This window comes from Notechis scutatus, chromosome 1 (assembly GCF_049901735.1).
Source record: "Notechis scutatus isolate UNSWTSFEM ecotype Mainland chromosome 1, rNotScu1.2, whole genome shotgun sequence".
Lineage (NCBI taxonomy): Eukaryota > Metazoa > Chordata > Lepidosauria > Squamata > Elapidae > Notechis > Notechis scutatus.
The window spans coordinates 87,439,542-87,455,943 of NC_142009.1; the positions used below are offsets into that span (position 1 = coordinate 87,439,542).

General features: G+C 38.2%; 1 protein-coding gene across 6 annotated transcripts in view; it reads right to left on the minus strand.

Moving 5' to 3' along the window:
- Window positions 1–15,826, minus strand: part of STXBP5 (syntaxin binding protein 5) — a 111,833-nt gene extending 96,007 nt beyond the window's left edge. For 5 of the 6 annotated variants that reach the window (XM_026666230.2, XM_026666229.2, XM_087970348.1 and 2 more), the window contains exons 1-2: window positions 14,372–15,388; window positions 13,053–13,150 (exon numbers count right to left, since the gene is read on the minus strand). In XM_026666230.2, coding sequence (XP_026522015.1) covers window positions 13,053–13,150; window positions 14,372–14,524 — 251 coding nt within the window. In that variant the 5' untranslated portion in view covers window positions 14,525–15,388. Of the gene's footprint in view, window positions 1–13,052; window positions 13,151–14,371 lie in introns of all 6 variants that reach the window. The other variant, XM_026666228.2, reaches the window with a different exon arrangement.
- Window positions 15,827–16,402: the final 576 nt, after the last annotated feature.

The window sequence follows — 16,402 nt, forward strand, 5'->3', positions numbered from 1 at the left end:
TGATAAGATCAACTAAACTTTAGCATATAGTATACAAATGGAACAATGAGATATCTGCATGAGAAGGTTGAAATTCACATTGCATTATAATCTTAAAAATATTTTTTTATAAAATGATGTATTGCTGGTATTTGCCACCGGAAAAAAATGTTTAAAATTCTCCATCCTCAAATGTACCTTGGAAATGCAGGTAACAGGAGGGGACATTTTATCATGCTAGATGGACATGCACAAAAGCAAAAAAATTAATAATAATAATAGAAGATTGTAAAAACTAATATACAGTTGAAACCCAGAGATATTACTTTGGGATTAGTGGACAAACAGTTGGAAAACATGAAACATTTTTTGATAAATCAAAACATTTGTTTTCATAAATGACAACAATAGCAAGACTTTTATATGCACAACAATGGACATTACGTATAACAGAAGAATGGATGATAAAGTTGATGGAGCTGGTAAAATCGATGGCTCCAATTAGAAAAAAGACATTAATTTTAATGCTGGTTAAAAAACACCTTTGGATTTTTTGCATGAAACAAAAAATAATTAAATGACATATGGATCTGATGTTTACAAAAATGGTAAAGAGTAATAAAAATGAAAATTACGTTGTAAACTTAAGGCAGAGGTCTCCAACCTTGGTAACTTTACGTCTTGTAGACTTCAACTCCCAGAATTCCTCAGTCAGCATAGTTGGGAATTGAAGTCCACAAGTCTTAAAGTTGCCAAGTTTGGGGACCCTTGACTTAAAAGAAAAAGCTTAATATAAATTTTTATCTATTATCTGCTGTGAAAGAGAATCAGAAGTCAAAAAAGAAAAGAAAATGTGGACATTAAGACAGATAGCTTCTAAAGCTAGTAAATGTAAGCCATAAACAGTTTGCACCTATTATTCACAGATTTTATATATATATAGCCTTCAGTGTTCCATTCAAACTAATAAATTATTTCTTACAGGTAATAACTCTGACATAAAAATGCACCAGCCAGCATACAGTATGTGGGGCACTTTTTATCATTCCTTTTGAAGCTGACTACTATAAATTGCACAGAAAAGCTTCATAACTTACATATTTTCCCATTTATATTTGATCACTAAATATAAATTGTGTGGCACTAAAACAATATTTATTCATTTATTTAGTCCCATTTGTACAGCCAGCCATCCCACATAGAAGAAACTCTGGGCAGCTTACATAATAATCAAAATATATTTTGAAAAAAAATCAAAAGAACCAATCTGAATTAAAACTAAAAACTAGAAGAAAAAATAAAAATGAAAATGGCAACAAAACAGAGAAAATGCATTCCATTAACTGTGATACAGCCATCCAGCAAACTATATTGTAATGCAATCTTCAAACTAGTTGACAAAAGCATGTTTTAAAGGCCTTCTGATGGGCCACAAGGGTTGGGCCCAGTCTCACCTTGGCAGAGATGATGTTTTGCAGAGTGGGGACTATGGCAGAAAAGGCTTTCTCCCTAGGGACCTGCCTGATGACACTCCCTGCCCAATGGAATCCACAACAAGCTCTCTTGTCAGAACTAATGTAGATATAATTGGGAAGAGTTAGTCCCTCAAATATCTTCAGTCCATGCTATGTAGGACTTTAAAAGTTATAATCAGCAGCTTGAATTGGACCCAAAGCAAATTGGCAATCAGTACATCTCATGTACCAGAGTTGTAACATGTGCAGATGTCAGAGCACATTTAACTGCCCACACTGCCGCATGGCAGCAAGCTATCTCCCTGAGTTACAATGGAGTAAGCAAATCAGTCAAGAGAAACAGTATTGGAAAAATCCAAGAAACATAAAACTGGATGATCGCTTATGAATCTTTTCTTGCAAATTGAGAGTATAAGACATGGAGATGCCACAATAAACAATCAACTTAGGCAGTAAGGTAAGAAAAAATTATTGCCTATCTCATATGGAAATTCTTTATAACATAAGGATACAAAAAATAAGTTCCTACAATATGTCCAGTATGACTGTGCAATGTTTTGAGTTCAAAGGCTAAAAGGTCCTTCAATACTTTCAGAGGTACAAAACACAGCATCTGTTTGTAACTCTGTATACAATATGTCTTTTCCTAGAATTGTGCTGCAATTTAGCAAGGCAGCCACAGAAACTCAGCTTCTTCAAGGTAGATACTATTGCATACGTCTGGTCACTCTGAAGCACATTTTTTCTGTTAAATCTGTAGCACTGTACAGCAACAAAGAAAGCCCAATAATAATCAAATTATTCAGCTAAAATATTCTGTGGCTAAATTCCTCAAAAATAAAAGGAAGAATTTGCTAGAATCATGACAGTATGTCATTTCCTCCAATTATCAAGAAAAGAGGCAGAATTCCCCTCCTCCAGCAAAATATGGCAGCTGATTAGATTCTCAGAAGAGCCTAGCGACAGCTGGTGCCCACAGCAGTTGGTGGAATGAAGCCAAGAAGTCCCCATAGCTGGAGCCCACTGTAGGAGAATTTGGCATTTGTCTGACCCATACAACACAAAGCAATATTTTTACATCTACTGAATGTCCTGACTCATACTGGGAACTCAATGTTTATATATGCCTGGATGAACTTCCAGAAATGTGCATGACATTACTTTCCTCTCACAGCAGTGAATATTCAGAGTATTCAATATATATTCAATGTGCGGTAAAAGTTGCTAAAAAGGCAAGGATTGTGACCAAAGAGTAAATAAGACTTTGGAGGAATCAACCTAAAAAATCACAAACCCCAGAATTATAGGAAATATAGCTTTTAATCAAAATATCTGCCAAAGCCAAAGTGTTTATCTCCATTTTAGTATAAAGCATTCTTAGGTTTCTGGAGCTTCAAGAAGGACCTCCATTTACTTTTGATAAAGAAACCAAGTATAAAGTATAAAGAAATAGAAAAATATAGGTGCACATGGATCTGGATTTCAAGGGCAATATGTGATTTAAAGCTTGGATGGGATGTTCCTATATCACCTCTCAGAAATGCTTTAAAGTAGCTGCGGTTTTACTGGGTTTTTCATGGGTGACCTTCTTGGTCAATAAGCAATTCTAGGAAAAGATCAATTTGTTTAAGGTATTCCCAACAGGTGCATGCTCATACGAGTTCCAAGTCACACTTTTCTTTTTGAACAAATTATTTCTCACAATTCTAATGGGGTTTCAAAGGTACACTGTCAAATTTCTGGAAGTAATTTGAAAATGTTGTTAATAGTGATGAAATAATTATTAGTATTTCATATAAAAGTCAGTGTAGTGAAAATTACAGAAATACCATCAGGGCAGTTAATACCTGGGCAATTCAATCATTAGATACTCAGCTGAAATAATGGACTGGACTCAAAAAGAAGTAAAAAAAAACAAACCTCTGGATCAGAAAAAGAATGATAAACCATGCTCTAAGTCCACACAGTAATATTGACAAGAGTCTACTTACCAAGGAAAACTGGTGGGCATGGAAGGTTGCAAGTGCACTAGACAGTTGAAGAAGTAAAAAAGTCATTGGAAGAATATCTGAAGGACAGTGAAGAAGATGCACTGAAACTAGTATACCATGAAAGCTACCGAGTACTGGAAAGACCAAACTGGCCTACAATACAGACCAAATGAAGAATACAAAAGAGATACAAGGCAGAGCAAAATATTACATAGACAGTACTTAAAAAATAGCAGGCAAAGCAGATAACAACAAGACCTGGCAATGGCTAAGAGCAGGAAAGTTGAAATAAGAGACAGAAGGCTAATTCTGGCTGCACAAGCCCAAGCTTTAAGAACAAACGGCATACAAAGCCAGGATTGGGAAGGCAGCAAAAGATAGCAAATGCTGCTTCTGCAGAGAAACTGAAGAAACAGTGGACCACCTATTTAACCACTGCAAGAAAATTTGCACAAACTGATTACAAAAAAGGACACGACAAACTAGCAACAATGGTACACTGTTTCTTCAGTTTCTCTGCAGAATACCATTTGTTTGCAAGAATAATCAGTGAAATCACAAAATAGATGAATAGAAAATGATGAAGCTAAAGTACTCTGGGACTTTAGAATTTAGACAGACAAGTACCTGCCACATAACACCCTAGATCCATGATAGTGAACCTATGGCATGTGAGTCACAGGTGGCATGCACAGCCATTTGTGCTGGCACATGAGCCGCAGGCAAACTTACCTCACTGCGCATGTGCATGCCTCACAGCTGGTTTTCAGCTAGTTTGAGGCATTTTTCGGCCTCCCAGAGGCTTGAAAAAAGGCCGAATAGGCCCATTTTGTCACTTCCTGTAATACCAGAAGTGACAAAATGGGCCTATTATTTGGCCTGCAAAGGCTGCAGAGGCTTTTATCAAGCCTCTGGGAGGCCAAAAAAGGCGTCAAATCGGCATAAAATCAGCTGTAAGGCGCAGTGCAGGTATGAGGGTGGCCGGACGAGATTGCACAGGGGGGTGGGGAGGCACATGCATTGCCTTCTGGGTGCTTTTTGGCACAGGAGCCCAAATGGTTACCACCACTGCCCTAGATTTAACAATTGTTGATAAAAAAGACGAAAGAAAATCTGAATAATGGATGTGACATTACTTGGCGAAGTTAAAGAACTGCAGAAAGTAACAAAATCCAAAAATCTGCAAACAGAATAGCTATAGCAATAGCACTTAGACTTATATACCGCTTCACAGTGCTTTGCAGCCCTCTCTAAGTGGTTTTACAGAGTCAGCATATTATCCCCAACAATTTTGGGTTCTCATTTTACCCACCTCGGAAGGATGAAAGGTTGAGTCAACCCTGAGCCACTGAGATTCAAACTGCCAAACTTCTGACAGCCAGCAGTCAGCAGAAGCCTGCAGTACTGCATTCTAACCACTGTGCCACCACAGCAATGAAAAGCAAAGATAGTATGAATAGTAATACGCACCTAGGGTGCAACCAGAGCATCTGGAGCACCAATTGAACACCAGTGGTATTGTCAAAATCACCATAAATCAATTGCAAAATGAAACTTTGCTTGAAGCAACTTATATAAACACCATTAAAAAACATCTGCCTATTCCAGGTCCTTAGGGAAAGACTCAATAGGTGGATAAAAATGCCAAATCCAATTTAAGCATCTGTCTGACTATATGACCAATAAAAATAAATGCTTAATTCCAATCAAAATTTGTTAACAAGATCTTCAATTAATTTCTATAAAGAAATAAATACTAAAGTTCAAAAAGTTATTACAATTTTAGCATTTACAGTTACAGCATTTAAAATTATAGCTGAAATCACACAGCATGCTTTGCCTTAATTTTTTTAATCATGACTTGTTGAATACGCCACATTGGTCTTGTGTACACATCTGACAAAATTGTAATGGTTTAGTACAAAGCATGAACTTAGTCATTTTTTAAATCTTAGGTAACATTAACACCTAACATCAAAAACGTCATCAAAACAGCACAACAAAGAATTCTTTCTGTGCCAACTCAGAAAGCTCAAACTGCCCAGGAGCTGTTGATACAGTTCTACAGAGCAATTACTGAGTCTGTCATCTGTACCTCTATAACTGTCTGGCTTGGGTCTGCAACCAAACAAGACCAACACAGACTTGAACGGATAATTAGAACTGCAGAAAAAATAATTGCTACCAATCTGACTTCCATTGAGGACCTGTATACTCCACGAGCCAGAAAGAGGACTGTGAAAATATCTACAGACCCCTCACATCCTGGTCATAACAGTTTTAACTTCTACCCTCAAAACGACACTATAGAGCACTACACGTCAGAACATTTAGACACGACAGTTTCCCCCCCCATGTCATCACTCTGCTAAACAACTAATTCTCACAACACTGTCAAATTGTCTAAAAAGGCAGTATTATTACATCATTATTCTCATCTTCCCTATTACCTATTTCCTTATTTTCTTATGACTATAACTTTGTTGCTTGTATCTTACAGTTTATATTATTTACTTAATATCCTAGTATGATTTGTGCTGATTGCTTATTTAGTATCCATGACTATCACTAAGTGTTATATCTAATGTTTTATGATGAATGTATTTTAAAATGACTATGTTAATGATATCACAACTGTTGTATATACATTGAGAGTTTACCTACCGGAAACAAAGTCCTTGTGTGTCTAATCACACTTGGCCAATAAAGAATTCTATTCTATTCATTACCAAAGGGATTTAAATCAAATTTCATATTTTAAATTAAGTTAATAAACATCCATTCTAGCAGGTTGCCCTATAAACTTTGAACAATGTGGTCTGCAACTACAGCCTTCATATAACTGAAGATTACACAAAAACATGTTGTTTGAACAATCAAATTATTTTACAAAGCATGTACGGTATATTGAAGGCCACTAAGTACATCATTAGTGGAATGCTCAATTTCAGTCCTTTATAATGTACTCTAGAGGTGTGCACGAAGGCAAGCTTAGAAAGAAATACCTCATTCAAAATATTGCGTTCTTATTCAGTAAAATTCAGAACTATGTGAGTATTCTTTATTCCACTCTTACAAGTTTAAAGATTTGGAATGTTATGACCATTAGAAGCAATGTGAACCAGATATGAATTGATATTTCCTTTTTATATGTCTAACCCATCCTGAATGCTACTTTCAACCAAGTTGCAAAAAAATATTACTGAGGACTCAAGCAGCATACCTCTGCTCCCACCCACTGGAATGTCTCTTTAGAGTGGAATCTGTCATTAAAAAAGAACCTGCCCACAAACACACCAGAGATCTTTTCAACAATCTCTTGAAGACAGTGCACAACTAACACTGTTTCATCACATTTTTTCCTGTAAAGGTTTGATTTTTAAAAAATCTGCTTCATTTTTTTTGCAGGCATTGACATCTTGCTTCCTTAGCAAGATCAAGCAACAGATGGAACATGTTTGTTTTTTTTCCAGACTACCTGCCAGGACCCAAGCCCAGGAAAAGCAGTCCTGTTGTTCTTTGATGTTTTTATTTGCAAATTGGGAAAACTGCAATAAAAAGCCTACTGATGCTTTTTATTTGCTCCTAGGATATTATCATCTTTTCTATCAAGTCCTACCGGATAAGGCAAAACTTATGATTTTATAAGCATCTATGAAATCTTTCATAGAACTTATTATGCGACTAGATGTAAGTTTATTTTACACAAAATAATTTCAGAATTGATCACACAAGTAATTTGATCATAATAAAGATTTGTAAATCTATTTTCAAATGGTTTAACTTATCTTGTTAATAAGATGTCACTCACATCTATTACTTTTATTATGCAATTTTATTTATCCTGCTACCAGTAGCAGTATTTGGTCAATGAAAAAATGGATTCTTCGCTCAATAACTGTCAACCAACAAGAACAAAATTTGATCTTAGATCTTAGGATTCAATCTAGTATTTATCAGCAACACTGCAAGTCATACTTTTTCTGAAGTTCACTAGATTACTATTTAAAGTTCAATGGATGAAGTAATCAAGCTTCAGTTGAAAAACAGAACTGAGGCTGTCACAGGTAACTAACAAGGCAATAGAAGTCCTGGAATATTCATAAGCTTAAGTATGCTGGAAACTGCAGATGAAATATCTAAGTTTCCTTAAAAAAATTACACTTCCTAACAGTTATACCTATTAGAGACTTTACACAAATAATGTTATAACAGGAGTTAACAAAGATGAACTGTGAACTGTAAATGCAAAACCTAAAATGTTTAGCCGGAAATTTAAAGCCAAATCAATGAATGGATTTTAGAATTAATTGAATAAACTTCAAATTTTAGATACAATATGGACATTGGAGACAAATTAAATATGGACAACTTTCTGGAATGATGTGCAACAAGCAATAGCACTACTGATGCTGTTTGCCTCCGTTACGAATTTGCTTCTCTTTTTATGACTGAAATGTCTTTTTGAAAAATGTATAGTGAAAATTTAAATAAAGAAATCACCTAATAATTTAATCACATGTGAAACTAACAGTACCTGGTATTATCTAATTTATAAAACTGATTTCCCAAATATATTGTTTTATGCTCATAATAGACAAATATCAAAAATATTATTTTATGTATACTGAGAGTATTTACAAGACAAATTCCTTGTGTGTCCAATCATACTTGGCCAGTAAAGCATTCTATTCTATTCTATTCTTTGTGTATTTTGTGAGTTTTGTTAGTTCTTTAAATCAATAGTTAAATCCTAATTTTATTTTTCTACAGCTTGCAAAATTTGGAGTGCTAATAGAAATAACCTCCTTAATACATTTAAGAATTAGGCAAAAACAGAATCTGGATGAATCTGACTCAGTCACTCCAGTGGATTCAAAATAGTTTTTTTATTGTTGTTCAATCAGGTCCAATTCTCAGAGACTGCCTGCCATTGCCTTCGTCCTAGGGCTGAAAAAACTAAATGGCCAAAGGTCACTCAGCGGGTTCTGTGCCTAAGGGTAGGACTAGAACTCAGACTCTTGATTTCTAGCCTGATGCCTTAACAACTACACCAAACTGGCTCTCTAAAATGGGATACAAGTCTCCTAATTAAGATTCTACTGTGTGATATTGTTCAATGCTATGGGTCATCAGAAATTTAAAATAGCTTATGGGTTTTTGCAATCATGCAATTTTTTAATATTTATTTATATTTATTAAGGTTGAATTTTTGCAGATCCCATCTGAAACCCTCTCATTACTTACTAATCCCAAAGTCAACTGATTCAAATTGATCAACTGTTCAGATAGGAAACCCAATAAGTTACTAGGCTACAATTTATAGGAGACTTAAGAGAATACTATTTTTGACAGGAGGGACATTGTTATTGATCACTGCTTGAAAGTAAATAGCTATAGAAAAGAAACCTTTTGAAAATATGCTATAATAATAAACCATTATTAAAATAAATACCGTAAAAAAAGAGCTGAATGGCAGCTTGTCTACGGTATCCAAAAACAGAAGACAGGTGTAGCCATTTTTGACTAATAAATTTTACTTAAAAGCATGTGAATTAAGCTCATTTAATTAGAGGTAGTGGAATGGCTAGATTTGTGGGGTCTATGAATCCCAATATTTAAGCTATGATGGTTCCAATCCTTGGAATGGTGGGGCAGTTGAAGTTGCCAGATTTCTGTACTTTGACAACGCAGCCACTCTTTAACATCTAATGAAAGGGCACTAAGTTAGTAAAAAGCATGTATCCCTTAATAAAATATCTTGGTCACAATTGGTGCTACCAAACAAATTTAAAACAAATAGAAGTGCTACTAAAATGCATACAATTAATATCGATGCCAGTGTCAATTCAGCAATGTATAAAATGCCAATGTATTGAAATCAACAAACAAAATTAGTTATCTCATTATTGAAAAGCTTTGCAAACTTTACAAAAGAAAATTATACATTGCATTTTAGCTATGTTGTCATTTGAATGAATTTTGAATTTACTTTAGATGAAGAGGCAATACAGGTAATCCTTGACTTACAACCATTTGTTTAGTTGACCATTCAAAGTTATAACAGCACTGAAAAAGTGACTTACAACTTTTTCTCAGATTTACAACCAATGCAAGACACTTGGCAACTGGCATGTATTTTTGATGGTTGCAGTGTCCCAGGACCATGTGATTACCTTTTGTGACATTCTGACAAGCAAAATCAATAGAGAAGCCAGATTCACTTAACATCAGAACTAATCCTTCCATTCCCACACCATCCAGTTAGAACTGATGAAGCTTCTTTGATGAGAAGTGAAACGTCCTCATCAAGGAAAAAATAAAGTTCAGTTGCCTTTTGAAAAAGCACATTTGATGACTTTGGCCACACCGTTTAAAGAAAATTTATATAAATTGTTTTATAGATGGCATATGCCGCCATCAAAATTGGCTAAAATTTATCCAAATCTTTCCCCTGTATGTTGGAAGTGTAATAAGGAAAATGGAACGTATTATCATTTATGGTGGAATTGCAAACAAGCCCAAAAGTTTTGGCAGAAAATTCAGAAATGGTTAGAAGAGATGTGTAAGTTTAAAATAGAATACAGACGCAAATTTTTCTTGTTGGGAATTAATGTGGGAAAATATGACAAAGATATTATATACCTGATAATTCATGTAATCACAGCTGCAAGATTCGCACAACAGTGGAAATTTAAAGAAACTCCAAGTGAAATAGAATTAGGAAAATTTGGATGTGCGCAGAAATGGACAAATTGACAAAAGACCTAAAAAAATAAGGATGAATCGGATTATTATAAAGTATGGGATAAGTTTTACTGCTGGTTAGAAAAGAGGAAGGATCAAGAAAATAAGAAATGATTTTATGTATATATTATATGCTATGTATATAGAATATAAATATGTACTATTGTTACATGACCTTAGCAATGTAAGACAACTATGTGGGTTAGGATGATTGCACCAGGTCCATTGTTTTTAATGTCCTTTTCTTTCTTTTTTGTGTTTGTTCAATAAAATTATTTTTAAAAAACAAAAGCACAGTTGAAACTTAACAACTTCGTTACTAAGTAAACAACTGCAGAGATTAACTTAACTGTAGCAAAAAATGATGTAAAATGGGACAAAACTCACTTAACAACTGTCTTGCTTAGCCAACAGAAATTTAGGGCATGATTGTAAGTCAAGGACTACTTCTATGTACATTGTTGGGTATAGTTCATTAATTCCATTAATTCCAGGACCCTTAAAAGAGCCAGATTTGAAATCTCTTTGTCATGTGCAGTTACTTAAGGAACAAGGAAGCAGCAGTAGAAGCCCCTATTAATATATTTTTATATGTAGGATCTTTAAACTAGAGATGAATTTGACTAGTTTGATGAAAGTTGGTAAAAGTAAAATTTTGTTTAAGGTGAATTTATGCAAAGAACAGTAGAAAGTAGGTCTCACTATACATTTTACTAAATATTTAAAAGAAACTAGAAAAAAGCTTTCAGCAGTTTATTAAATTTAGAATTTTCACTGTAGTTTCCATAGTGAATGAAGCAAGTTGTATTTATGCAGCAAACCTTTCCAAAAACTATTTATGGTGCTGCTGGTCTCAATAAGTACGTACTCCAGGAATTTGAAATATAGGGCAGTAATCCTCTTTAGCTTCTATGTGTGATTGACAAGTACAAAACCCTGTTCCTAGACTTCAACAATCTATTATCTCCATGCCTTTTCTTGCATGGGGAAGTAGAAAAAAAACAACCTTATCATTCCAAATCCAGATTTTTTTTCTGACTTAACAATATTTTACAAATTACAAGCCATCTAATTATCACACTCCAATTCTGCAAATATGCTGCAACTAAAAGGCTAGAGAATATGTTAAATGGTAGAAAACCACACCACTCTACTATTTATTGTATAGAAAGATTTCATTGAAAAGTATATCAAGTTACATGTCCCAAGATTAAAAACTATTTTTCTACAGTTAATATAGCCATTTTATATTTTCAATTCTTACTTGCAAACACCCTATGGATGGCATAGATACAACTATTAAAACTGCTTATGCACATTGAAATCAATAGCCCTTTCTAGTCTTTATGTTATTTTTATCCACTGTCTCTTTATTTGAAAACTAAGACTTTTAACATAAAATTGTGTTCCAAGATTGTGTTCTAGTTGAGCTCTTATCCAACTGGTTATTTTGCTATAATTTCAATAAATGGTTTACCCTGACTCACAATTTTACTGCTATGCATCTTCACTTGTTTCTAACGTATTAGCAGTGTCAAAAAAGAATCACCAAGGGGCTACACTGTTTATTTTACTCCACATGGAATATAAGCCTCCACAATGAGTCCTACCCTCAATGAGGGCAGGTCAACATATGGAACCAATCCCAAATGTTCAGTATTTTTCTAAATTAGCAGCACATATTCCTCCCTCTGAAGCAAAGTCAAAAAGTGCCAAGAGTTGAGAAGGACTTGCAGATAGAATATACAATGCAGACAGAAAGATGCTTAGTTTGTAAACAGAGAAACGGATTAAGTATTGAAGGCACCGATTGCATCCAACCTTTCTTTGAAATATAATTTGATTATATTAACACTTCATTGGAAGTATTTTTTATAGTTTGTAATTGGTAAAAAGACCAATGGCTTCACCCCTATCATCTTTTAGTTTAAAAAAATGGAATAGGTATCTTAATAAAATCACCATTAACATTTTAATTAAATTAAAATTTTAACAAATTAACATTACAATAATTTTTGTAATGTTAAGATGTTGCCACAGCAGAAGAGGTCATTAAAAGGTAATATCTCTTAATAACTTCATAGATATGTCCATGTAATTTTCTTGGCAAGAATACAGAAGCAGTTACTGTTTCTTTACTCCATCCCCAATGAATTACTTTTGTTTACCTTAAACTTCTACTAAAGAAACACCATCACTTATTAACTATGTACCTCCTAGATCATCTACATAAACCAACAATTCCTTTATATCTCAAAAGTTTTCCCAAAGGAGAATATATTGTCAGTGCTTAATATACTTCCATTCCTTTTCTATTGAGAAACATTAAATACTATCAGTGCTACCAAGAAAGCCATATATTGGCTCAGTTTTGGTTCCTGAATTGAGTTATGAAATCATCTTAAACTCTTATCATGTTGCAAGCCACACAAAAACTACTTCATTTACCATTAAACAACAAAAATATTTATCAAAACATTTTATATAACAGAATCCAGTGCTACATTTCTGATTCACATTTTAAGGTACAAGGTTATAAGGCAAACCCCCCCCCCAACAATCTAATTCAGGTTTTTTGTTTACAACATAGAAAATAATTAGTCTGCTTTAATATTCCAGAAAAGCTATCAACTCACAACAATAAAAATAACCAACATGTTTTCCCATGATGTCTTATACTTCCAATACTGGAAGACTTAGATTACACAAACAGAAGTAAATGCAAAGGAACAACTTTTTTGTCTCCCCCATTCAAATGCATACCTGGCTTGCAGAGTGCTTTGTCACAGTAACTCCAGGACTAAATAGAACACAAGGACGGCCTTCTTAAGAATTTTCTTTTAAAAACATAAAAGGATACAGCCTTAAAGCGCCAGTTTGTGTTCCAATGGCAAGTATCTTCTGAACAGGATCAAAAGCCAAGGCTGAAGGCTGATAGGGGAAACCATGGCGTACAGTCTATCAAGTCAAGGTAGTGAAGCAGTGGTGATTCAGGCAACCAAAGAAAAATAAAAAGCCAATGTTTTAGGAAGAAATGACTTCATTTACTGTACAAAATATTTTTTTTAACTTGGGGGAAAATAGATTAGAATGCATTTGAATCTTACTGAACATACAGATAACAAAATAAAGTCTTTGCTTAAATAAATTCATTCACTTCTCACTTTACTATTTTTACAAACTCTTGCAGAAATTAAACAACTGTATTATAATCTGAGACAGACTGAGAAATTTGACCATGCAGCCATTCCTGTAAATTAAGTGTTCACTAATTATTAAAATAGCTCTTCGGAGAGTTATCTCTATTTCTCTGAAGGCCTTAAATGACACAAAAGTTAAAAACACACATAGGCACTTCTGCATTTAATGCATTACAATGGCCACCAATGCTTCCCCTTTTTATTTTTTAACAATTAGAGGTATACTTAACCTGTGTGTGAGGTAATGAGCAAGCAGCACAGGCAAAGCCAGTTAAACCAAAATGTTTTTTATCTTAAGGATCCATCCTAACCCATTATTTAGATAATGTATTCAATCCACAAGCTGATCTACAGCAGTTTAGGCCACAGGTGTCTAAAGGTGGAGAGGAACATCCACTTCCTTTTGTGTTTCAATTTGGCACAGCTGGTGAATTAATCTGCTGCATCACCGTTTTGGAATTTAAGGCTCCAACTGCATTTACTGCATCCCATTGGAAAAGAAATATCCCTTCCTATTAGTATTACTTCTTCCTCCATCCCCAAAACGAAGAATTATTCCCTCTATTTAGAGAGCCACATTTACAGAAGACCTGGGTTTGCTGGTAATGCAGAGCATTTAGTACTCTGTCCTCTGATCGCATCAGTGGCATTTTAATTGTGTTCAACAGCAAAGCACACATTTAGAGGCTTCCCTCCAAGCATCTTAGATATACATGTACATATCTGCGGCTTAAAATTCAAGTGATAAATTGCCATTCAGGGGAAGATGCTTGTCAATAAAAGCCGAGGGTCCCTCATAACGTCATCCTCGCGGTTGCTCCTCTTCCCCCACCCACAAATTTAAAAACAAAAAAACAAAACCCACACACATTAAATTGACAGCTTTAAAAGCACCGGAGTCCAGAGTCTGCAGAACCCATCATGGCTACATCATCCTCTGCTCTCCCCCCATTTCTTCCCAACCGGCTGCAGCATTCACCTTGCAGAGCTGGAAGTGCTCGGACTGGAGGGTCTCCTGGATGTCGTTCTCCCGGGTTGCAGACTGCTGCTGCTGCGAGGAGGAGGAAGCTGAAGAGGAGGACGACGAGCCCGCCAGGCCGTCCAACACCTTTCTGATGTTAAATTTCCTCATGGTCTCTCCGGCGGCGCACCCTTTTCTTCTTCCTCCCCCCCCTCCTCCTCCTCCCCCTCTCCACCCCCCTCTTGCCGTGGCTCCTACTCCCGCCCGGCCACACACCTCATCCAGACGAGCGGAGAAAGGGAAGGAGCAGGCGGGCAGGGCGAAGGGTCCCGCTGCAAAGGGAGGGGAAAGCAAAGGGAAGGACGCCTCGAAGTCTCGGCTTTTTTCTCCTCCTGCTTTGCCTTCTTCACCCAACCATTATCATTCCCCCCTCCTCCCTCCTCGGTCTGGGCACAGGGTGGGAAGACAAGGCGCGAGGGGGAAAGAGGTTGCTCAAGGCGGCAGACGCGGACGAAGGGGGCAGAGCAGTCACCCTTATCAGCTGAGGGAGGGAGTGGACCTGACCAAGGAAGAGGAAAGCGCCGAACAGGAAGAGAAAAGGAAGGAGGGGAGCGCACGAAGTAAATAAATCTAGCAGCGAGATTAACGTAGCGCGGCGGCTTCTTTCGGCGGCTCGCCACGCCAGCGCGCTTCCACGCCACACTCAGGCGAGCAGCTCGCCTCTGGCAGGCGGCTCTGCCCCGACCCCCACCCACCTCCACCCCGGGCGCCCTCTAGATTCCGGGAAGGCCGCTTCGACCGTCTTTCGCAGGCTGCCCCTCTGCCTGTCTCGCCTGCGCCTCCTTTCCCGCACAAACCCCTAAGCCCCGGCCCTCTTTTTGCACCGACTCTCCTCGCCCACCCCTCCCGCTCTTTGCTACTACCGCTGCGCGGCGAGGGGAGCCCGAGCCTGCCTCTGCCCCCCCCCTCCTCCTCTTCCTCGTGCGGCTGCGAGCCTAGAAGTGACAGCGACGGCCGCCTCAACTTCCCACCCCTTTTCACTTAAAGGGAGTAGAAGCGGCTGTCCATCATCTCGCCGGGTGTCCACCACAGTTTTTTTCCCCTCTCTTTCTCTCTTTCTCGCTCCCCGGCGCAGCTGCAATTCCCCGCCGCCCGGTAGTTGCGCTGGCAGGCTGGCTGGCTACCCTGCCTCGCCGGCAACGCTGCCCCTCAACGCGACTCCTGCTCCGGGAGTGTCGCCAGCGGCGCTTCCTGGGGACTTTGCTGCCGCCGGCTGTCACACGCCCCCACAACCATCCTCCTGCAAAGGCTATGCCGGCAGCTGCTGCTGCTGCTGCCGCCGCCTTCTCCTCGCCTGACAATACAGAAAGGCGACCCCCACCGTGAAGCGGCGGCGGCAACACCGTCTTCCTCCTTCCCCACCACCCCTGTGGTAGCTATCGCTGTTGTCTCCTTTAAACTGCTGGTAGTGGCAAAAGCAGAAACGACCGAGGTGGAGCATGCGCCGTCCAAGGCCTTCCTGCAAGCACCCGGATGTTGCCGTCTTTTCTTGTTATGGGGGCGGGGGGAGGGTCCTAACGGCCTTCCTAGAAGGCGTGCAGAGGGGTTTCGGGGCGCATTGCTTTCTTGGGCGCCCGGGCTAGGGGTGGAATTAAAGCCCTTTTTGAATGCAGACGTGTGCGCGCCGGGACAAAAGCGCGCCTTGAAAGGGCTGAGCGGGCGAGTGACGGTCTCCGGGCCAAGCTTCGGGTAGCTTCCTGGAGGAAACTTGCAAGGGGCTGCAGCCCAATTCCCGCCTTGCCTCAAGGAAGCGCGGTGGGATGTGCGTCAGAGTTTTTTTTTTAAGGGGGGGGGGTCGTCGGAGGGCAATTCTTTGGCTAGGTTCCCGCTGACCCACGAGCATTCTGGACCGCGTCCGTCTGACGCCAGGGATGCAGGCACACAGAGCCTGGTGATGGGGCTGGTGGGACATCCCTGCTGGTTTGCAAGGCGGCATGGCCCAGGTGAGGACGGAGCGCCAGTGCGCCTCCGTTCAGGTTGAGGCAGTAA